Source organism: Phyllostomus hastatus, unplaced genomic scaffold (genome assembly GCF_019186645.2).
Source record: "Phyllostomus hastatus isolate PE091 unplaced genomic scaffold, TTU_PhHast_1.1 phas_contig_86, whole genome shotgun sequence".
Taxonomy (NCBI): domain Eukaryota; kingdom Metazoa; phylum Chordata; class Mammalia; order Chiroptera; family Phyllostomidae; genus Phyllostomus; species Phyllostomus hastatus.
Window position 1 is genome coordinate 48,142,575 of NW_025333977.1, and position 23,425 is coordinate 48,165,999.

The following is a 23,425-nucleotide window of genomic DNA, read 5'->3' on the forward strand; positions in this document are numbered from 1 at the left end:
TGTGGAAGTGGGCTAATTTAGGCATTTTGTCCTTGAGTTGTCGTTTTCTGGGGTTTTGGCACTTACCCAGGAGAGACCAATGTAGTTACTATTCCTCTGGCAGGCAAGGACAATACACACACTCATCAACAGGGCTGCCTTACTATAGCATTATTTCAACTCCACCAGTTGGGTACTCTGTTGGGCTTTCTGAACATGGGGAGCAGCCTGAAACACATCTCTAAACTCCTGAGAAGACCTTGAAATTCCTATAGCTGCCTGTGTCTCTCTAGAGGTGGGAGCAGAGCATTATGGGCCATGTTGCGGAAGCTGTGTCTGGGTGTGCCTGTGCACCCAGAACCTCACCCTTGCTTTGATTAGCTCAGAAGACAGGAGTCATCTTTGCATCCAACCTGGCCCTCATTTCTTATCCTGTGCAACCTACCACCAAGTCCTGTCAATTTCTTTCTTACATTTGTCTCCAACCCATCTACTGGTCTCCGTTGCCCAAGTCCCTCCTGTAGTGCACTCTACCACCATCTCTCCCCTGAACCTCTGCCATTGCCTCCTATCCGGACTTCAGAGTCCTTTCTAGTTCTCTGACACTGCAGCCAAAGTGATCTCTACAAAATGTGAAGCAGATTCTGTCAAACTTTTCAATGTTTCCTTATTGTTTTTAGTCTAAAACTGCCCAGTCCTTCATAGGGACCCCAGCCTGCCTCCCCATGTTTGTCTCATGCCTCTCTTCTCTCTCTTTGCCCTAGCATATCTTTCTACATCACAAATGCTCCATGAACTACAGCCACGAGGCCTTTGCACAAGCCATTTCTTCTACCCGGAGCAGTGTCTTTCCACTCTTCCTTCACTTGGTTAACCCCTGCCTGTCCTTCGGAATTCAGGTCAGATATTTTCTTAGGGAAGTCATAGAAACTCTTTCCTGAAGTTCTTCTCCTTCATAGCATATTCCCCAGCTTTTGTGATAATGTCCATCACACCCTAGTAGGTAGTTTGTTTCACAAATGCAGGACTGTATTTGTATTTGCTCTCAATTGTAGAGGGTGACCACCTGTCCTGGTTTGCTAAAAACTGAGGGATTTCTCAGGAAACAGGACTTGCAGAGCTAAAAGTAGGAAAATCATCCTATTACTGTATCACCAGCTCAATATACATTTGTTGAATGAATAGCCATTCATAATCACTAATTGGGCCATCAGCCCAACCACCTAACTGAATCTCAATGTTTCTTTTCAGCATAGTAGTTCCCAGTTCAAGGAGAAAAGGGTAGTATAACTATGTTCACCTCTCCCTGGCTTGACAGGTGGTTTCAGGCAGACATAGGTGCTTTCATGACTCCTATGAGGGGCATAAACCAGACCAAAAAGAACTGTGCAGGGGTCATGAAGACTCCTTTCCCTCCACAACCAACCAACAGAGGAAGGTGGGACAGATCCTGGGAAAGATGCAGTGGATAGGGGGAAAAACAGATGGGAAGGAAGGAGAGAGTGCAAATATAGGAAAGAGAAAAAGAGAAACAGTCAAGTTGGAAAGATTTGCTAGGACTAACTCTACCAGAGGAAGTATGAAATCAGACTGACCACCACTCCTATGAGTCTCCTTATTTTTTATTGTTGATACTATTGCAGATGTTTTCATTTTGCCCCCCTTTGCTAACCCATTTTTTCTAACCTCTTTTTAAAACATATTTTATTCATTTTTTAGAGGTGGGGGGAAGGAGGGAGAGAAAGAGGGAGAGAAACATCTATGTGTGAGAGAAGCATCTATGATTGTCTTTTTCATGGCCCCAGCTAGAGACCTGGCCCACAACCCAGGCATGTGCCCCTACTAGGAATCAAACCAGAAACTTTTCAGTTGACAGGCCAGTGCTCAACCCACTCAGCTGCACCAGACAGGGCTTGCTAACCTTTTTCTTTAATACAATGTTTTCCTCAGAGATTGCTTTCTCAACCTTGAAATTGTTTTCTCTGATAACTTCAATTTTATAAAATATACCTACAAAAATAGCATGTTAGTATAACCTCTTTGGAAAACTGCTTGGAAGTGTCCCCCCCGCCCTGCAAAAAAGAAACTTACTCCGTGACTTAGCAGTTCTATTTCTAAGTATACAATCAAGGGAAATTAATGCCAATGTCCAACAGACCTCATATACACAAATCATTATACAGTTTTATTCAGATAGTCCCAAATTAGAAACAACCCAGCCCTGGCCAGTGTGACTCAGTATATTGAGTGCCAGCCTGCAAACTAAAAGGTCACTGGTTCAATTCCCGGTCAGGGCACATGCCTGGGTTGCAAGCCAGATCCCTGGTTGGGGGTGTGTGAGAGACAACCAATTGATGTTTCTTTCACACATTGATGTTTCCCTTCCTTTCTCCCTTCCTTCCCCCCTCTCTAAGGACAAATATATAAAATCTTACAAAAGAAAGAGAGAAGCAACCCAAATGTCCATCAATAGGGGAACAGATAAACAAAGGTATGAAATACTACACAGAAAAGGAATACTATATAGAAATAAAAAGAATCAATACATGCGAAAACACGGATGAATCCCATAGGCAGTATGTTGAGCAAACAAGCCACACATAGAAGGTGCATACTATATGATGTCCTCTATATGAAATTCAAGAGCAGGCAAAACTAATCTCACTGATAGGGCTCAGAATGACGATCACATCTGGGAGAGGTTATTTACTGGCAAATGGCATGAGGGAAATTTTGGGGGTGCTGGAAATATTTTGTATCTGATCCGAGTAGTAGTGTGCAAAATGAGCAATATATGTGGGATTAACACTCCTTATGCATTTTTCTATATATTTCACAGCCAAATACCTACCCAAGAAAGCACTCCACACAATAGACACTGGCAGCCTTTCTTCCCCCAAACCACACACACGCCCACCTTAAATACAGACACATTTGCACATTTTCATCCTGCCTAGTATTGCACTGGGCCATTATAAGCACTTACTGGATGCTTGAAAAATAAGCTTATTTTTTTTCAATTTTATTTAGGTGTAATTGACAATAAGAAAATAAGCTCATTTTTTAACATGCATCTGTTGATAAAACTAACCAATATTTCCTCTCATATGCTTACAGCCTGATTTTAAGATAAGCTATACAATTTTTTCAATTAATAATTTTTCTAGTCTTTTTCTAGAATTTTAGATTATTTTTACACATTCTACTCAAAGGTACCTCACAAATTACAAAGATTGAAGATATTAAGTAGTTTCTTTATTGTTGTCACTCTGAAGTCTGCCAGTGTTGCAGCCCAGATTACTCTCACCACTAGGTGGCAATAACCTTGCTGAAATAAAGTAGAGCTGAAATAGAGACCAATCTAGAAAGACAACTAAAACAACTCAGCCTTATTTTTTCTTTCCTTCTCATACACTGAGTGAGGAAAAAAGGCGCTCACAGATCTGCATTTCAGCTGCAATACTGGCACCCAATAACACCTCATACATGACGAATGGGACCTGAGATTTGCAGAGCTGTGTTTTCAGTGAAATCTCGTGACCAGTATGTAACATTTTATCTTATGAAATGAATGTTTCTGAAAAGTCCACCTCAGATACATTCATTTATATCTTCAAATGTGATAATGAATTACTTGTTAAAACTTACCTTAAATATTAATGTCAATCCTATCACTCCATCCAATATAGACCTCCCACAACTGGGTATATCTTGCCTAGCAAGTCAACTAAAGTCTTTATGGTTCAGTTGTTTCTTTCATTTTCCTTCTCCCTTCATTTCCATCCAGTCTTCCCTGACAGTTTTGATATCTCCCTTCCACATTTCAGTGAGCAATTCTTATTAGTTTTTTTTTAAAGAAACAATGGACTTTGTTAATTGATACAACTCTTTTAACTGTGTCTCTTTTCTTTCTCAAACTTTGAGGAGAAAAGCGCTATGCAGATTGGACTGCCCAATAAAAACAGTTTGTTTTGTTGTGGACACGAGGCTAAGCTGAGGTCCTGGAAGCCAGATACTGATGCATTGGAACAACCTGTATTACGCTGTCAGGCATGGTAAGGCTTCACGGGCCATCCCCTGTCCCTAGACCTGCCCTTTGAAAGGTTTGCTCTCATATGTTTACAGAGAAAGCATTCCTATTAACCAATGTCACCCCAATAAATTTAACTAAAAATAAAGAAGTACATACACGAATGCAGAAATAAAAGACATTACCTGGCCACAGCTAAGCAGTAGATGGCGTTCTCCCTTGGAGTTCTCCCGCTGTGCTCAGAGAAGGATGCGAAGGAGGATCTGAGTAAAAAGTCAGCACTGGGTATTGCGTAGTAAAAAGATGGGTGTGCATGGCCTGCTCTTGAAACTGGAGGGAGTGGGATTTGTGGAAGGTATGTATTTTTTATGAGCTTTTCATTTTTCCTATCCGCGGCAATACTATTTTTCCAATTTTGTTGTCTTCGTAATTCAGAGAATGTATTTTTATCTAGCAGTGGAAGAAATTTGAGGGTTTGTTTTCTTGTGTCCTGCTGTGAAATTACCAAAGTATTGACAAGTCTCCTGCTTGCAGTTTGTTCCCTGAGAGGCGGTAGCTTGACCACAGTGCTTTGTGAGTCCTTATTCCCAGCCTTATGCCAGCTCTTGGAGGTCATTCGTGGTTTGCTGAAGCCATCCACCATCACAGTGTCTCCAACTTTTGCCTTGAAGACTCTTGATCCACACGGCTGGCTTTTATAAAGGTTGTGACTCTGAGCCTTGAGCACCCATTGCTTTATTTTAATATAGATCCTCATGGGGACTGACACTTTCAGAAAAGAAACTGTGGACCACATTTTACTAAGCAAATATAATACGCAGTCTTTATGCTTGCGTTTGAGCGCAATGGCCAGGGGAGCTTGGCCTGCAGCATTTCTGCATTCCAGGCACAGCACACTGCAGTTGACAAAGGCCTTCAGAATCAGCAGCTGGCCTGCTTCTGCAGCTGCATGAATGGGACATTTAGAGACATCTGCATGCAGGGCTTCATGGCACCATGCTCGGTAAGGGTGGACACCAACCGCCTCGTGGGGCCACACGCCCTGCTTCAGGGCCCATTCAGTGAGTTCAATGTAGCCGTAAAAGGCGGCAATGTACAGGGCCACCCTCTTCTGGTACCTGGATGAGTGAAACGAGTTGGAGTGGGGGTTTAGTAAGTCAGCAAACAGACAAGTGCGGTTACACTAAATGCCCATGCAACATTCTACTTAAAATTTTTGTTGTTTCCTAATTTTTACCCAAAATGTTTTCAGAAAAGGCATATAGTAACATGCATGTTAAACTGCAAAGGTCCTGCTTAGGCACATGATCCTACTATGCACATGCAAATAGTTCCAACTAGTTTCCTCGGAGCAGTTTTCTTTCTTATGAAAATTCAATGCTCAGGAGAAATATAAAGCTTTATATCAATTGGGAAAGTAGTGGAAGAAATTTAGACATTTTAGAAATGTGAAAGTTGTACATGTTTATTTTGCCTATTCTAACGGTCCTTATTTTCTGGCTTCTCAGAGTCCCTACTGCTATCTGATCTAAGCACCAGGTTGCCACCCTCCACCAGCACCATTCCCAGTGCCTAACTCGTCTCCCACCTCCATTCATCTCCCTCCAGGCTTTTCCTCACACAGTACTCAATGATCATTTCATTCTATGAACTGGAGGTTTCCTGTCCTCTGTTCCAAACCCTCCAATAGCTTCCCACTGCAATTGAAATTCTAACTCCTCACCTTGGCCTATAAGGCCCCTCATCATCTGCCCCCACATCGCCCCCTGTCCCCCCAACCCCTGCCGTCTCCAGCCCCACTTTCTACCAGTCCCCTTCTATTTCACTGTACTGGAGGCACACTGGCCTTTTTACTATCCTTCCAGTACCCCAGAAGGCATAGTTGAATGATGGGGGAAGGCTGTTCAGAGAAAGAAGAATTAAGGAGGGAAACCTAGACAGGGTCCAACTTGGAGGTCCAGCTTGTCAGAACATACTTGGGCAGGGCTATCTGACCCCACTGTAGAGATGGAGGGAAGCTAGCCTGGTATCATCCAAAATATACTGCATTTAACTAACTCTCCTGTGTCTGCTTGCATGCTTGTCACACCACCTTCTGATGTGTAGGTGGCTTCCCATGTAATTTTTCTGTGAGGTAGATGGTTTGCCCAGAACATATGGGTCTCTAGGAGAGCTCTGGCAGTTAGATTATAACTAGAGTTATACATTGATACAGTGGCATTTTGGTTCACACATCCACTTCTTTTGAAAGTCACTAATACAAATCAGCATGTCTGAATTTGATCAGTTTTCTTGACTTGGGGAGAAGAGCCTCTCCTGGATGGACCAACTGGCCTTCACTTTCATCCTTAGCACTCATGTTGTGGGAACTACAGGCACTCTTGGTACCGAGCCTAGTTGATGCTGCTTTCTACATGTATCTTTTCGCAATCTGTCCTCTTAGTCCTGAGCCTAGGTCAGGCCACCTTCTTCTCTTGACTATCTCCTTGTCTCCCTCCCTGCCTCTATCCCTCACACTGAAGCCTAGCTTCAATGTCTTCCGAAAGCTATAGAGTTCAAATTCCTTTACATTCCTGTGGGGCCTGCATGAGCTGGCCTTTCTGTACCTTTTCAGCCTCTGGCTACTCATCCCCTCTCACTCCGTGACGTACCATGTGAAATTTCTTTGACTTCCTTGAAAACCCATTCTCTTGCCCTGGTCTTTGTACATGTGGTTCCACTTGCTTTGGAACATGGGGTTTTTGTTTTTGTTTTCCTCCCTACCATTTCTCTGAGTACCAACTCTTCAGGTCTCAATCTTAATTCTGTTTCTCAGGATGACCCCCTGGGACTGGTTAGTTCTCCATAGTATCTATTCCCAGATTGTCCGGCACTGTGCCCATGCCCTAACACTTCTCACACTGAATGACAGCAGCACCTAGCATTCATATCTTCTTGCCATTTGCCAGGCAGCTCTCTAAATTCCTTATGACTCCTAGGTAATTTAATCTCTAAAACAGTTCTGTGAGATACTGTTATCACTCCTGTTTTGTACAAGAGGATAGTGAGGTACAGGATGACCATATAGTTTGTCTGAGTTTACACAATGCAACACCGAGGGAGGGCCTGGGAACCTAGGTATATGGGCCCTGGAGTTTGTACTCCCAAACACTTTGCAATGCCTCTTCTTCAGGAATTGGCTACTGTTTTCTGTTTTTCCTACTGGAAGCCTGGGCTATATCTTGTTCCTAGGATCTTGTGTAATATATAGAAAATGCTCAATAGATATTTGTTAATTGGATAGAGAATAAAAGGAACTTTTTGATGTGATCATTTATATTCTTTGACATTTTATTTAATTTTTAAGACTTTATTTAAATATTAAATGGAGGTGGTTAAGCACATGAGCACTAGAATTACATTGTTAGGAGGATCTATTGCCCAGTTGTGTTCTTGTTAGCTGTGTGAAAATGGGCAGATTTCCTAATATCAGTTTTCTCATCTATAAAGCAAGGTAAAAGAATATTGACCTTATAAAAGTATAAAGTTACATAGTAAATATAACAGTGTCACACAGTATTCAATAAATATGCACTATTAACAGTAACAAAGTAGCATGGCTATTTCTTTGGATTTAGAGCATAAAAAGAATTATTGCCGTCCTGGCTGGTGCAGCTGAGTGGATTGGGTGCAGGCCTGCAAACCAAGGAGCTGCAGGTTTGATTCCCAGTCAGGGCACATGCCTGGGTTACAGGCCAGGTTCCCAGCGGGGGGGTGCACAAGAGGCAACCACACACTGATGTTTCTCTCTCTCTTTCTCCCTTCCCCTCTTTCTAAAAATAAATAAATAAAATCTTTAAAAAAAGAATTATTACTATCCCCAAATAGAAATTAATTTTAAATATTTGAATATTTTATAAACTTGCAAGAGGCGGCTTCCAATCTATCACTTCACAGAGCCCTTAGAGCTGCTAGTGGGTATGCTGGCTTTTGTAAAGCATACTTAAATCACCCACAAGGGGGCACTGTTCTAAAATACAGTACACTGATTTTAAAACAAAAGGGTAGTGTAGCATTTGTGAAGGTGCAGACATACATTAAAATGTTCACCTGCTTCTCTGAACCTACCCACCTCCACTGCCTCAGTCACACATGTTCTACTTCATGTACTGCAAATATATGAATATTGTATTAAATGCAGTTTGAAAACTTACATGGGAGCTTATGAAAAGACAGCCAATTTTTCAGCTAACCAATTAGCAAATAGTGGGGGTTTTGTTGTTGTTGTTGTTTTGTTTTTAGAATAATTGAATGTGCCCTGACTGGCTTAGTTGGTTGGAACGTTGTCCTGTAAACCAAAAGGTCGCAGGTTCGATTCCTGGTCAGAGCACATGCCTAAGTCACAGGTTCTATCCCTGGGTGGGGTGTACAAGAGGCAACTGATGGATGTTTCTCTCTCACATTAATGTTTCTCTCCCTCTCTCCCTCCTTTCCCTTTTCTCTAAAACTCAATAAGTATGTCCGTGGGTAGGATAAAAAATATAATTGAATGTGATAGTGACCAGATACTTATTCTAATGTCTTTAAAAAAAGATGTTCAAAGTCTGATAACCAAACCAAACTGGTCACCCATTGAAATAGTTAGTATTTCCTGAGGAACATCTACCCAGATTGCAATCCATCCCCAGAGGCTGTCAGTGCTGCTGGCATCCCTGCTGCATTATTCCATCAAATCTCTCAATAATGATGTCTGATCAAGACATTCTAAGTGGAATCGGCATGGAGCAGCAGCACACCAGCTGTGGAGTGAATTGCAGACTCAAGATCCTTTGGAAATTTAGTAAAAATTACTTAAATTAATTTAGTATTTGCTTTATTTCCATACTTAAGTACTGGCTTTTCATTTGATAAATAGCGTTGGACTTTAAGTTTTTGTCCGAGGAGACAGCCCATCAGAAATTCTTTCCATCCATCCCAGACGTCCAAGCGAAGCATTGTGCCTGTGGATGAAGAGAGGCAGTTTATGGTGCAGCCCATCACTGTGGCTTGGCAATCCATACAACTTCAAAAGATAGCTTTCCCCAAATAGAGGCATGAACTAGATGCGAAATGAAAGGTAACCCTAAAATAAATAAGTAGACAGAGGTTATTTTTAGCTTAGGCCTGTACAGTAATTACATACCGTGCTGAAATGCTTTCTGTAGCTATCTTCAAAAAGCCCTGTGGGTACTGATTCTGGGATGATGGACACGTCATGGTGAAACTGAAGCTGTTTGGTTGGAAGAGGAAACTAAAGAAAATGTGGCAGGGCAGATGGGCTTGCTTCTTGGGCCTGTAGCTTACGAGTGGGCTGGGAGTAGAACTGAATGGCCCCTTTGTTCTGTGCTTCACAAAATGGGAGCCATTCTGCACTACGTTCACTGCTGCTGCAGCACTTACCACCTGCCCCTCCAACGTTTACCCTCTCCTGACCCTGTGACACCACATTCCCTTTGTTCTGCAGGCAAGTGTTTTCCAAGACTCTTTTTTCCTTCGGTCTTCTGAATTGCTCACTCCTCCACATTCCTTGGGATAAAACCCAGTTTGGCTACCCTGCCTTCTCTCCCCTCCCTCCATCCCGCCTGCCTCCCTTGTGTCTCAGGCCAGTCAGCCTGCCCCTGTCCAGGGCACTCTGACCTTTCACTTGTCCTTGAGACACACCAAGTCCACTCCCATCTCAGGTCATAAAGACTTATCATTTCTTTTGTTTCCAAGTGCCTGTATCCAGATTTTCACAGAAGTGTGAGTCTCATTCAGTTTTCAGTTCAAGCATCCTGTCCTCACAGAGGACCTTCTCAGCCACCACAGCTAAAGCAATCTCAGTCACCCACTGCCTCCTCCCCTCGAACACTCTTCCTCCCATGACCTTATTTTAACTTCTTCATATCATTTATCATCAGTACTTGGAATCATTTCACTTGTGTAGAGATTTTTTTTTCATGTCCCTAATGAAAAGAAAGCTCCTTTAGGACTGGATACATAGCCTGGCACTTGGTAAGTGCTCACTAAATACTTGTTGGTTGACTAACAGGCCATCCTGGTGACACTAAAGGCTTCATGGACCACCCATGTGCCACTCACTCCCAAATCCATATCTCCAGCCCAGGCCCCAGCTCCGGATTCCCCCTGCTGGGGATGTTGCTGTCCAAAGGATTGCACTGCCTTCATGCTGTTAGAAATGACAACTCATTGCCTTTCATTTCCTCCCCCCCCCCCCCCCGGCTTTCCCTCCTGCATTCTGTGTCTCAGTGTGTGGCACCACCACCTTCTTTACTACCTACGCTAGAAATCTCAGACTTGTTTTCTTCATTTCTTCCTTTTTGTCATGCTCTACACCTGTGTAATTACTGAGGCCTGACTAGTTTATCTCAGAAATGTTTGAGACCTCTGTTTCCTTTCCTTCATCTCAACCAGCTCCACCCTCTTTCAGGCTGAGATCATCTGTTGCCTGAATGTACTTTGAGAAGCACCCAACGAAACTTCCTCTCCCTTCAGGTCTCTGCTCAAATATCATCTCCTTTCCTGACTAAAATAGCCTTCCCCTTACCACATCATCCTTTATACTCTTATGCTGCTTTCTTTTCCTTCATAGTTCTTATTTCTATTTAAAATTTAACATTTTTCTGTTAACTTGATGGTGCTTGCTTTCCTCACTGACATGCAAGCTTCAAAAGGGTAGGGACCTTGCTACTCTCACTCACAGCTCTGTGCCTGCTTTCTCAGTGGTGCCTGGGTCATGGCGAATATTCAGTACATAATTGGTGAGTGAGGTTCAGCCCCACTCCCCAAATCCATTCTGGGCATGTGCTGCCCTCCTCACCCTCAGCAGCCCAGCAGGCTGGCCTGCACTTCCGTGTGCACACCAAGCTGTTTCTGGCTCTGGGGCTTATTATGTTGCTGCTCCTTCTGTCTGAATTTTTCTGACTCCTTACCCCCACCCCCTTCAACCAATAGTTTATTATGTAACACTGACATCATCTTCTCCAGGAAGTCCTGCTTGACAACACCATTCTTTCACTTCCCCAAATAGCTTAGACTTTGAAACTATCATCGAGCATGCATTCTGCTTTGGAATGGTTAGTTTTCAAACACTAATAGAGAACTCTTTGAGTCCCAGCATCATGTCTCATCCAGGCTGTGGGCTCTGTTTTAGTTATACTCTTGGGTGGCAAGGAGGCCTTCAATAAAATGGGTTCATTATACTGAGACAGTGACTGGCAATGGTGTGCATTAGGAACCAAGGCCCCAGAATCTCTTGTGCCCTCTATGTCTCTTGTATGGCTTCTCACTTTCTCTACCCACGGGCTGCCCTGCTTACAGTTTCTGCCCTATCACAACTTGGGCATGCATTCAACATTAGTTCCGCACGACCCAACCTTATTTCTTGACACCTTTCATTTTCTGCCGCTACTGATAACCAATTTATCTTTCCACATTTCCCAATTTGAATTTGCAAGACTAATAATAATGAATAATGACATTAAATATGAATAGCTAATATTCATCAAATGCTTATTACATGCTTTATATTGTTCTAAGTACTTTATGTGAATAAGCTAATTTAAAATTCACAAAAGCACCAAGTGGTAAGTTATAATATTGTCTCCATTTGGCAGCTGAGGAAATGGAGACATTATGAGATTAAGTAACTTGCCCAGGTTTTTCATACCCAGTGAGTAATGCAACCAGGAGTTGGACCTGGGCAATCAGGCTCCTGTGCCCGTGTTCCTGTCCTCTGTGTCATATTTGTCTCCAAACAGAATCTAATTGGCTCAGCTGCGAGAGCTGATGTCACTGGACAGCCTCTGGATTGGCTGCCTTGAATTAATGTGATGGCTTTGGCAGTAGGAGGGGTGTGTGTGTGTGTGTGTGTGTGTGTGTGTGTGTGTTGGCTTACCCGTACATATCTGTAGGCTCAGACATGTAGTAGCTTCATAATAAATACTTGTAGATAAGAAGGAAGGGAGGGACAGAATGAGGGAAGTCAACCTCATTAGCATTTTGCAGGCATACAAAGCTTGTAAACATGTCGACTTTTCTTGGCTGGGATATCCTAACACCAGTAATCTTCAAGTCACAGAATGCTGAAAACAAAGATCCTAAAAGACCAGCCCAGTCAATTCCCCTTTTTATAGAGTAGGAAGCTGAGACCCAAAGATATGGTGAGTTGCCTGGTTACTCAGCAAGCTTGGAGTAGAATTCTCCAAGCTTTTCTCTTTTTTCTTTCTGGTTCCCTCTCTTTCTCTTTTTGCTTCCACTCCACAGGCAGACACACGGCTAAGTTTATGTTCTCTCAGCTCATTCTTTCCTTTCGGGATGTTCCATATTATAACCTATAATCTTGAAATGGGACTGTTCCTCTGTTACTTCTTTACTGTGGTGTTGTATTTCTTGAGCTTGGCCTCACTCTCCTTTGTGGGTTGATTCCTCTTTGCCATGCTTGTTTACTCACAGAGCAGGATCTGACTTCATCCCCCAACCTTCTTCCACCCTCACAAATCTGGCCTCAGCTAGCAGAACTCACTCTTTTTTGCTGGAGAATTAGGGAATTATTCTGTTGAGACCAAGTAGTGGTTCTGCAGGTGTCCTGCAGAAATGCTTTGATAAACATTTTCTAAACTATGGATCACCCTTGACATAATAGACTTAGTTTCTCTAAACCTTCTTGCTGTACTTAAACTTTCTTATAAAATGCTTGACTTATATGTGTAGCACTGGTAACAAAGGACTTTAAACACTGGTCCAAGTGCATTCATTTTATCTCTTGATTTAAATGATTTGCTATATATTTTAGTTTACTGTGAAGATCACTTACAGGTGAGCTTGGAAAGCTTTAGCCTGGCACTATACCCCACCTCCTTGGTCCTCTACAGCTGTGGCCTCATAGCCCCAGGCCCAGGAAACAATTTTAATTCCATAGGAGGGGATAGGTGAAGATTCCAGGCCAGTAGGTCAGAGGTTTGGTGGAAAGTCAGTGTTCCCCATTCTAGGAGTTTGCTTTACTTTTGACCAACCCCCCCACTTTGCTCCCCAGAACATGAGTTCCAGTATCCTAGCTTACCTTTCAGGTTTTAGAACTGAGGTTCTGTTCTCTGAGCCTAGAACTGAAGTTCCTACTCTGAACCCACATCTCTGGGGTCAGATTTCTGTTACATGCTGTCAATAATCAGCTTGTCTAGTTTTCTGTTATGTCATTCATTCATTTATTCATTTACTACCTTGAAGCTATGCTATGGTAGTAAATGGTTTAACCACCACATCCCTGCTGGATCTTCTTGAAGCTCACCTACTGCTTTTCTCAGTCTTACCAATTGCCAGTTACAGACTGACCTGCCTATCCCAGGATGCCCACTAGCAGGACCTAGATAACTGTACATGGGTTCTTCCTGGCCCATCTGTCCTTCCCTAAGCGTTTGCCTCACCTTAGGATCTTTGCTCTCCCTGGCCTAATCTGTCCACTGCTGAGGAGCCCTGATTCTGAAAACTACAGTGAAGGCTATAAGATTTATTTATTTATTTATTTATTTATTTATTTATTTATTTATTTATTCTCTTTCTTTCTTTTCCTTTTTTAGTTTTTTTCTTCTCTTATTCTTGACTGCTATGTGATTTAGATCCTCATTAACAGTAGGGTACCTTCATCGAGCCCTGTATTTTATTGTGCTTTAATTCCCTATCTAGGAGCAAATGTTATAACTATCAATTTCAGTTTTTTGCAATAAAGCAGTCCTAATTTCCAAAAGAACAAAGATTAAAATGGGTGTTTTTTTCTCTTAATGCTCAGTGCTCAACTTTTATTTATCCAGAGAATTTCTAAGCAAGTTAACCAGCACCATTTATTGGCTAATCCATCCCAACCAATCTGTAATGCCTCCTTTGTCACCCATTAAATTCCTTCATAAGTTTAGGAATTCTGTTGGGAAATATAAATATACTTGAATAATGCTATTTTGTTCCAGAAAATACAATTAAAATATACAACTGAAGTGAAAGCAAAACTAATGAATGTTAAGCTTCAGGGCCTCCCACTATGTGAGCTTTCTAGTTCTCTCTTTCTAAGTTGGGATTATTCCTAAGAGGACCCCCAATATTTACAAGACTTGGATTCACTCACTTTCTGCTTGCAAACCCATCCATCTTCCATGCCCAAGCCACATAGAAAAGCAGTTGTGAGCAATAATGCCCATTCTGGGGAATCGCATCCAACCTCTCTATATATGGTCCCTGTACCCCAAGTTTCTGGATTCCTCATCCATACTCTGAAGTCAATATCTGCCTTTATGACTTGGGCTTTTTATTCTTTAATGTAGAAACCATTTCTCTGGTTTGGGTTTCTCCTAATGAGGAACAAAACATTGATCAGAGCTTAAAAAGCACCAATAAAAATAAGTATACATAAAGGATGCTGGGTTGGCAGTGTAAATTGTTGGAAACAACCCAATCTTGAGTATATGATTACAATTTATTAGCAGTATGACCTTTAGCAGGTCAGTTAACTTCTCTGAGCCTCATTTGTAAAAGGAATTAAAATGGCACATTAGGTCCCCAAGGGGCCAAAAGGAGCCTAGTAGAGGGACCAAGGAGAGGGAGAGAGACCTAGGGACCAGCCCAGATTTCAGGGTCTGAGCTGACAGGAGCCTGCTGCTGGAACAGTCTCTCAGATGCACTGTGTTCAGGCTTGCTATGAATATAAGCCATGAGGCATTTACAGTGGAAAGTACCAATGGCATCACCCTGTAAAGAAAAGGCATTCATCCATTCACTTATTTAGGCACATCTTGTTCCAGAAAAGATTAATATTGGTTTATAAAAGGAAATAAAAAATATAGATGGAATAACAAGTGAGCAAGAACATAGACAAGTAAGAGGAAAGTATGGGCAACGATGAAACTTAGGAGCTAGAAATGGTCTAAAATGACCATCTGTCCCTTATAGGTTGATACAAGAGAAGGTATGTTGGTGTGCGTGTTGTGTCTATAAAATGTGTCACTAGACCTCAATCACAATATCACAATTAGGGGATATTTAGCTTTGATAAGTTCTTGATAAGTTAATCATTAAATATTCTACCATCAAAAAGTCCCTTAATCTCCTTATTACTATCTTCTTCATAACTGCTGCAATATTACTATCTCTCCATCCACTTTATTGCAACTACTCTGTGTTCACCAATGACCTTTAAGCGAAATCAAAAGTTTTTTTCTTAGACATTGTTTTGGGTCTTCTCTGGCATCCTGAAAATTGTCTCTTCTTTGTCATCTGTAGCAATGCAAAGTCTACTCCTCTCGACTCTGACAGTTTTCTGTGTCTCATTTCCTGACTCCTGTCTACTTGCCCTAACTTAAGGGTGTCCTTAGCACTGGCCTTTCACCCTTGACACATTCCACTCTATTTACTCTCTAAGGAAAGCACCACTCAGAGCTTGACCCATAATACCACTGGCAGGACATCAAGCAACATCTGCTAATGCAGCAATCACTCAAACCCTAGCTCCATGTTTGTTGTGGAGTTGTACTTACAGCTTGGCCACTAACGAGCTGGGTAGCTTGCAAGGAAAAAACATACTCTCTGAATTTCCTTATATCTAAAATTTAGGACCCAAAGCATAAGTTTCTTTTCCCAAGTTCACCACCACTGTCCTAGTGGCAGAACCTTGGTACCTCCCTCTTCTTTAATGTGGCCCAGCATGACATTCAGTCACCTTTTTCTGAATTTCTCAGATTTGTCTCATCCATTGCCAGTGGAATTTGTTAATACTGGATTATTAAAAGTACAGTTATCACATCAAAATTACAACTGAACTACAGAACAACCATTGTTTAGAACTATTTGAAATCTAGCTGAATGGTGGTCTTACAACTAGGAAGTTAAAGAAGAATCCACATCAAGACCGGTAGGAGGGGCAGAGACATAAAACAGACTGGTTTCACAACCACTTGTGGCAAATAAAAATTGGAAGGGATATCTCAGCTGTGGAGGTCCCTCTACAGTGAGGGGTCACAGCCCCACACCAAACCTCCCAGCGAAAGGTTTCAGTGCCAAGAAGAGAAGTGCCCATAAGTTTTGGATGTAAAAACCAGCAGGGAGTATGGCTGAATGAGGAGGAGGTTCCTGGAGTCCCAGGCATTTTCTCCTAAAGGGTCCATGCACAGACTTAGACTCACTCCTGAACTCCAGCACTGAGGCAGCAGCTCAAAAGGCACCAGGGATATGCAGGGAGGAACTTAATTTTCTGACATCAGGGCAAGAGATAGAGGCGAAGCTTTCCACCAGACAAAAGTGCTGCCAGAGGCCACTGTTCCTTTTCTGAGATGCCCCCTCCCTACCTACACATACACAAGGCAGGCAGACAGGCACAATATCAGAGCATCCATCTACCTAACACTGTTAGCCATGCCCTGGAAATTTCTGGAGACCCCCACACAAGTTGTAGACCCAACCAAGCTGTTTCCAGTGGCTTTTCCATACAAATTCCCTGCCTTGGCTCCTGCTGAAGATTTTCCTAAAATCTCTCAAAGGTTCATAAATTGCAAATAAGCAGCATCTGGCGTTGGCATGCCTGTGCCTCTCACTAAGTGGTCTCAAGTCTAGCACTAGCAGAGTCAGCCTTGTTTTGCAGCTTGGACTTGCATGGGCACCTCCAGGCCCAGTACAAGTAGCAGACATCTGCAGATCTCTTTGTAGTTCATGCCAGGTGGAAATGGGCATGACAGAGGTGGTGGCTGATCTTAACCTGTTCCTCCCAGGAGGCCCCAGAGCCAGTACACCTGGTAGACAGCTTCAGGCCATGCTGAAGCACTACCCAACCACTTCCATAAGCAACACATCCAAAGGGTAGACTCAGTGGGCACCAAAGCTCTGCTGAAGTGAGTCGTGTTTCATGTAATGGGCCCCTGCACATATGATCCTCCATGGTGGTTGCAGCCAGTTCTTGCAGTTGATCAGCCTGTGGGGAAATCTTTCCCACTGAGGTGCTAACAGCAGTCCAGGCTCAACTACAAAAGGAGGGTGTACACAACCAACATGGAGTTGGGGGAAGCAGCTCACCTAAAGCACCCACTTTGGGTAATCAGGGAGGCTGTGCCACTGGACCCTACAAAACACCTATTACATAAGGCTACTCTATTAAGACCAGAAGTAGCACTTCTACCTAATTCATAGAAATAAACATGGGGAAGCAGCCAAAATGCAGAAACAAAGAAACAGATCCTAAATGAAAGAACAGGAGAAATCTCCAGAAAAAGAACTAAATTAATGAAGGCAAGCAAACTACCAGAAACAAAGTTCAAAACAATGGTTATAAGGATTCCCAAGGAACTTAGTGAGAACTTCAACAGCATGAAAAAGGACATAGAAACCATAAAAAAAAAAACAGTCAGAAATGAACACTAATTTTGCGGGGAATCAACAGTAGCATATATGAAGCTGAGAATCAAATCAGTGATTTGGAATATAAGGAAGCAAAAAAAAAAAAACCCAATCACAAAAGCAAAAAGAAAAGAATTTTTAAAAATGAGGCTAGCTTAAGGAGCCTCTGGGACAACTTCAAGTGTATTAACAGTTGCATCATGGGGATGTCAGAAGGAGAAGTGTGAGAGCATGGAATTGAAAATCTATGTGAAAAAAATAATGATGGAAAACTTCCTTAACCTGGTGAAGAAAATAGACATACAAGTATAGGAAGTATAGAGTCCCAACAAGATGAATACAAAGAAAACCACACCAAAATACATCATAATGAAAATAACAAAAGTTGAAGAAAGGAGAGAGAATCATAAAAGCAGCAAAAGAAAACCAGTCAGTGACCTACAAAGGAGCTCTCATAAGACTGTCAGCTGTTTTTCAACAGAAACTTTGCAGGGCAGAAGGGATTAGCATAAAATATTCAAAGTGATGAAAAGCAAGGGCTTACAACCAAAATTACTCTACCCAGCAAAGCTATCATTTAGAATTGAAGGACAGATAGTAAGCTTCCAAGACCAAAAAAAGCTAAAGGAGTTCCGCACCACCAAACCAGTATTACATAAAATGATAAATGGCCTTCCTTAAGAAAAAGATAAAAAATATGATAATAAAGAGGCAATAAATACATATCTGTCAACAATTAAATCTAAAAAACAAAATAAATATGCAAGCGGAAGAGAAAGAAACTATAAATACAGAGAGCATTTTGATGTTGCCAGATGGGAGAGGCATTGAGGGGATGGGTGAGAAAAGTGGAGGGATTAAGAAGTTCAAATCAGGACTTCTGGCCAAGATGGAGGTGTGTGTAGGTAGACACACTGTGCCTCCTCGCACAATCAAAATAAGGACAACAAAAATTAGACACACAAAAAACAACCAGTACTGACAGAAAATTGAACTGTATGGAAGTCTGACAACCAAGGAGTTAAAGTAGACACATTCATCTAGATCTGTAGGAGGGGCGGAGTTGGGCGGCTGGGTAGAGAGGGGTCACGGCGCAAAAAACTGTGGCTGGCAGACCCTGGGCGTGCAGGGGGCAGCTGGTGGACCCTGGGCACACAAGGTGGACAGCAGGCGGAATCCAACAAGGTGGCAGATTGTGGAGGGGTGCAGTGCACAGGCGGCTGGTGGACCGAGCAGTCTCACATTCACACGCTGGTAAACCAGGTGAACCTGGGGAGCGAGACAGACTGCACAACCCAGGGTTGCAGGGAGGAGAAATAAAGCCTCAAAACTCCAACTGAAAACACCTGTGGGAGTTGAGGTGCTGGGAAAGAGTTCCAACCTCACAGGAGAGTTCCTTGGAGAGACCCACAGGGTCCTATAATGTACACAAGCTCACCCACACAGGAATCAGCACAAGAAGGGCCCAGTTTATTTGTGGGAAGCTGGGGAAGTGACTGAAATCCAGCAGAGAGTGGAGCAAGCGCCACTGTTCCCTCTCAGACCCTTTCCCCACATACAGCGTCATAATGCAGCAACATGGGTTGCCCCGCCCTGGTGAACACCGAAGGCTCCAGTCCTCACTATGTCACAGGTGCATCAAGACAAACAAACAGACAAAAAAGGCCCAAAAGAAAGAAGAGATCAAAGCTCCAGAAAAAATACAACTAGGCGACAAAGAGATCGCCAACCTATCAGATGCACAGTTCAAAGCACTGGTGATCAGGATGCTTGTAGAATTGGTTGAATTTCATTGCAAATTAGATGAAAAAATGAAGGCTACGCTAAATGAAATACTGATGGGAAGGAAACCAATACTGATGGGAACCAATACTGATGGGAAGGAAACCAATACTGATGAGAAGGAAACCATTACTGATACTGATGGGAACCAATACTGATGGAAACCAATACTGATGGGAAGGAACCAATACTTTACCAATACTAATGGGAACCAATACTGATGGGAAGGAAACCAATACTGATGGGAAGGAAAATGGGATTCAAATCAATGGAGTGGACCAGAAGGAAGAAAGAAACAATCAAACAGAAAAGAATGAAGAAACAAGAATTCAAAAAAATGAGGAGAGGCTTAGGAACTTCCAGGACATGATTCCAACATCTGAATTATAGGGGTACCAGATGGAGAAGAGGAAGAGCAAGACATTGAAAACTTATTTGAACAAATAATGAAGGAGAACTTCCCCATTCTGGCAAAGGAAATAGACTTCCAGGAAGTCCAGGAAGCTCAGAGAGTCCCAAAGAAGTTGGACCCAAGGAGAAACACACCAAGGCACATCATAATTACATTAACCAAGATAAAAATGAAGGAGAGAATCCTAGAAGCAGCAAGAGATAAGGAGACAGTGGAGCTCCTACAAAGGAGTTCCCATAAGACTGTCAGCTGATTTCTCAAAAGAGACCTTGCAGGCAAGAAGGGGCTGGAAAGAAGTATTCCAAGTCATGAAAGGCAAGGACCTACATCCAATATTGTTGTATCCAGCAAAGCTGTCATTTAGAATGGAAGGGCAGATAAAGTACTTCCCAGATAAGGTCAAGTTAAAGGAGTTCATCATCACCAAGCCCTTATTTTATGAAATGTTAAAGGGACTTACCTAAGAAAAAGAAGATAAAAAACATGTACAGTAAAATGACAGCAAACTCACAATTATTAACAACCACACCTAAAACAAAAGCAAACTAAGCAAACAACTAGAACAGAAACAGAAGCACATAAATGGAGATCACATGGAGGGTTAGCAACAGGGAAGTGGGGGGGGAGGTACAGAGAATAAGTAGCATAGATGGTAAATAGAAAATAGACAGGGGAGGGTAAGAATAGTATGGGAAATGTAGAAGCTAAAGAACTCATAAGTATGACACATGGACATGTACTAAAGGGGGGAATGTGAGTGGGAGAGGGTGTGCAGGGTGAAGGGGAGTGAAGGGGGAAATGGGACAACTGTAATAGCATAATCAATAAAATATATATTTTTTAAAAAGTACAAATTGGCAGTTACAAAATAGTCATGGGGATGTCAAGTATAGCAATAATATTTTAATAACTATGTATGGTATCAGATAGGTACTAGATTTATTGGGATTATCACCTAGTAAGTTACATAATGTCTACTGACTGGGTTGTGCACATGAAACTAATATAATATTGTATGTCAACTGTAAATGAAAAATAAAAAATTATTTTAAAATAGAAAAGAAATTGTTTATACTGGAAAAGCGTGCTCTGACCCAGGAGTGAATTTAGCTAGAGCTGTAAACAACTTGGGAAAATCAGGTTTCCATTTTTGATAATAATGGACTTAATAAAGCAAATACTATTTACTGGTATTCAGAATATATTAAATTGTAAATTTTGGAAAAGTCAAATAAGCACTACCCTAAATTATAGCAAAAATAAATATGAGGAATAACAGGGATAATTTATGTCAAAATTTTGAGAGCCTCAATTAAAAATAACATAAAAGGATAAGCAAATATGATAGGAGGAGTAACAAAAATGCAAATTTAGCATTATAAAGAGCAAAACTGCTTAACTCAAGCATGTCTACAAAGCCCCATTATAAGTTGGAAGACCTCAAATTCCACTGCAACAAATGTTACAGCACATTACCTAAAAATAGGCTAATTGTTAGCAAAGACCCATTCACCTGAATCAAGAATCTCTATAAGGTTTGAACCATTTCCAATATGGTTAAAGCAAACCTGACAGTCCCTTGAGTTTGTCTCACTGGTATATGGCTAGAAGTACAGTATTTAAAAGGAGGTTGCAACTGCCATGAAGGGTAAAGGCCAGCTCAATGAGGCAGCTGTTTGGCCTGCACAATACTGGCCTCACCCTGTTTAAAAGATTGTTTAATGTAACCAACAATATTTTAAAATGAGATTGCATAAAGCAAGGCTCAGAACAGTTTTTATCATGCTCCCACTTGTGTTAAAAAGAGGAAAAAGAGTATGTACTGGAACTTGCTTTTATATATGCTTGAAATACATTTGAAAGAGGAAATTACAAACTTGCTCTTCCATCCTGAGAAAATATTAAGTCCTTGTGCTTTGAATAAAGAAAACAAGACATGGCAGGGCTGTGAGACCGTTTTTATGTCTTAGTCTACAGAACCAGGCACCAAGGAGGGTTGTTGCTAATCTCCATCCGTATCACACTTTCAGAGGTTTTAGTTTAGCAACAACTCCTCCATTTGTGTGAATCTGGTATCAAAGAAGTGCTGAGTAGTAGCTGGTATCAAGGGTAGAGGACAGTACCAATGTCAAGCTGATAGTCCCTGAGGGTGTTGCAGTCATACATCTCCAGTCCACTTGGGGTCCTGAGACAGAAGACACTCACAGGGAAGCCACACCTCAAAGATATTAGCGTTCTCAGCTCGGACACTTTCTTACAAAAAAGGGAAGTGCTGTTCATTATTGGCATCGTCTCTTGGGTAACAGCATTAAACACGTGGAGAGTGGGCTTATCTTCTTTCTGCAGGGAGAGAAAATGAAGGAACTCAGGAATAATCGCTCTCTGGAGGTTGGGACAGGGACAAATATTTTGAAAGGTGGTTCTGAGTGCCTCTAGCTAAGGATGAAAGCAAAGGTCAGTTAAGTCCCCTGAGTTCCAGTCTGATTCTTGCTCTTCTGTCAGAAGATACTAATGAGTTTTCCTGCTTTGAGTAAAGTGAAGAAGAGTGTCAGGGCTTTGAGAGCCTTCTTACTTCTTAGTCTACAGGCCCAAATACAGTGTCAATAACATATCTGTGCTGTGTTAGTTTCAAAACAATTCCTCCATTGTGCTGCACTTTCATTTGGAAATGCTATGGATTCTAAACCTTCACTTAAAAAAAAAAATCTGCCCTGGCTGGTGTAGCTCAGTGGATTGAACACGGGCCTGTGAACCAGAGGGTTGCTGGTTCGATTCCCAGTCAGGGCACATGCCTGGGTTGAGGGCCAGGTCCCCATTTGGGGATGCGTGAGGGGCAACCACACATTGATGTTTCTCTCCTTCTCTTTCTCTTTCCCTTCCCCTTAAAAAAAAAAAGTCCTTTCTGGGAGGTTATCTCTGGGGCATGGAACTGAGTTCAGGTTGAGAGGGGAATTATCATTTTATGCTCTTTATTGTCTGTATCATTTGACCTTAAAAAAACCATATGCATTTATGTTTATTATTTCAAAAAGGAAGTTCTAAATGTCTGTGATGAAAGTTTCCTTTGTTCCTTTTATTTTTATTTTGTAATCTTATTAGGAAAGCAAGTAGAACTGAAATATCTGAAACAGAGTGGAGACAGAAAGTTTGGGGAAACTATTAATCCTTCTGTTAGCAGCAGTTAATCAAGCCAAACCAAAACTATAAGCAGAGGAATTGGGGAAAACGGGAAAGTGGTACGGAGGGAAAGATCACTACCATTTCCACTTCTCTAACAACAAAGAAATGAAACTGGCTTCACTTCCTCTTTAGCAGATTCAGGTTAGTCACAGTTTTCTTCAATGCCTTGCGGTCTGCCTGGCAGATGTGCGGTCACAGGGCTGCCACTGGGTCCCCTGGTAAGCCCCTCTCATGTAGGGGCCTTGAGAATGAAGAAGCCGGCAACTGTCCTCCAGTTTTCTTAAGGTGGCTCTGCTCTGTTAGTAACCACTCTCTTGTCCCTCCTGTTTCCAGCCCCCTCCTTTTCTCATCAAAATTCATCTCTGGTTTCTCCTAAAGCTTTATAAGCTTAGGCTTATAAAGCATTAAATGGATTCCCCACCTCCCAGATAAAACTTTGCCATGCTATAATCAACATGAGACCTCTTCAAAAGAACCTTTAAGGAGTAATGTTATTGATGAAAGTTTAGGCTGCAGTGCTTTAATCTAGGGTCCATTCTGCTGACTCAAATCACTGGGAGCTGGTTCCAGCTCCCTTCCCCTGAGCAGCAGCCATCCAGCAAGCTGGGCTGCTCCCTGAGTCTAAGGTGCTTGAAAAAATGTTTCTCAATAGCTTC

The 23,425-nt window shown here is 42.0% G+C and overlaps 1 protein-coding gene across 1 annotated transcript in view; it reads right to left on the minus strand.

The window, feature by feature from the left end:
- Nucleotides 1-4,190: 4,190 nt before the first annotated feature.
- The window catches only part of ANKUB1 (ankyrin repeat and ubiquitin domain containing 1), a 29,915-nt gene continuing 10,680 nt past the window's right edge, over nt 4,191-23,425 (minus strand). The window contains exons 3-5 of the mRNA XM_045851860.1: nt 21,713-21,929; nt 8,874-8,988; nt 4,191-5,127 (exon numbers count right to left, since the gene is read on the minus strand). Of these exons, the coding sequence (XP_045707816.1) occupies nt 4,191-5,127; nt 8,874-8,988; nt 21,713-21,929 (1,269 nt within the window). The remainder of the gene's footprint in view (nt 5,128-8,873; nt 8,989-21,712; nt 21,930-23,425) is intronic.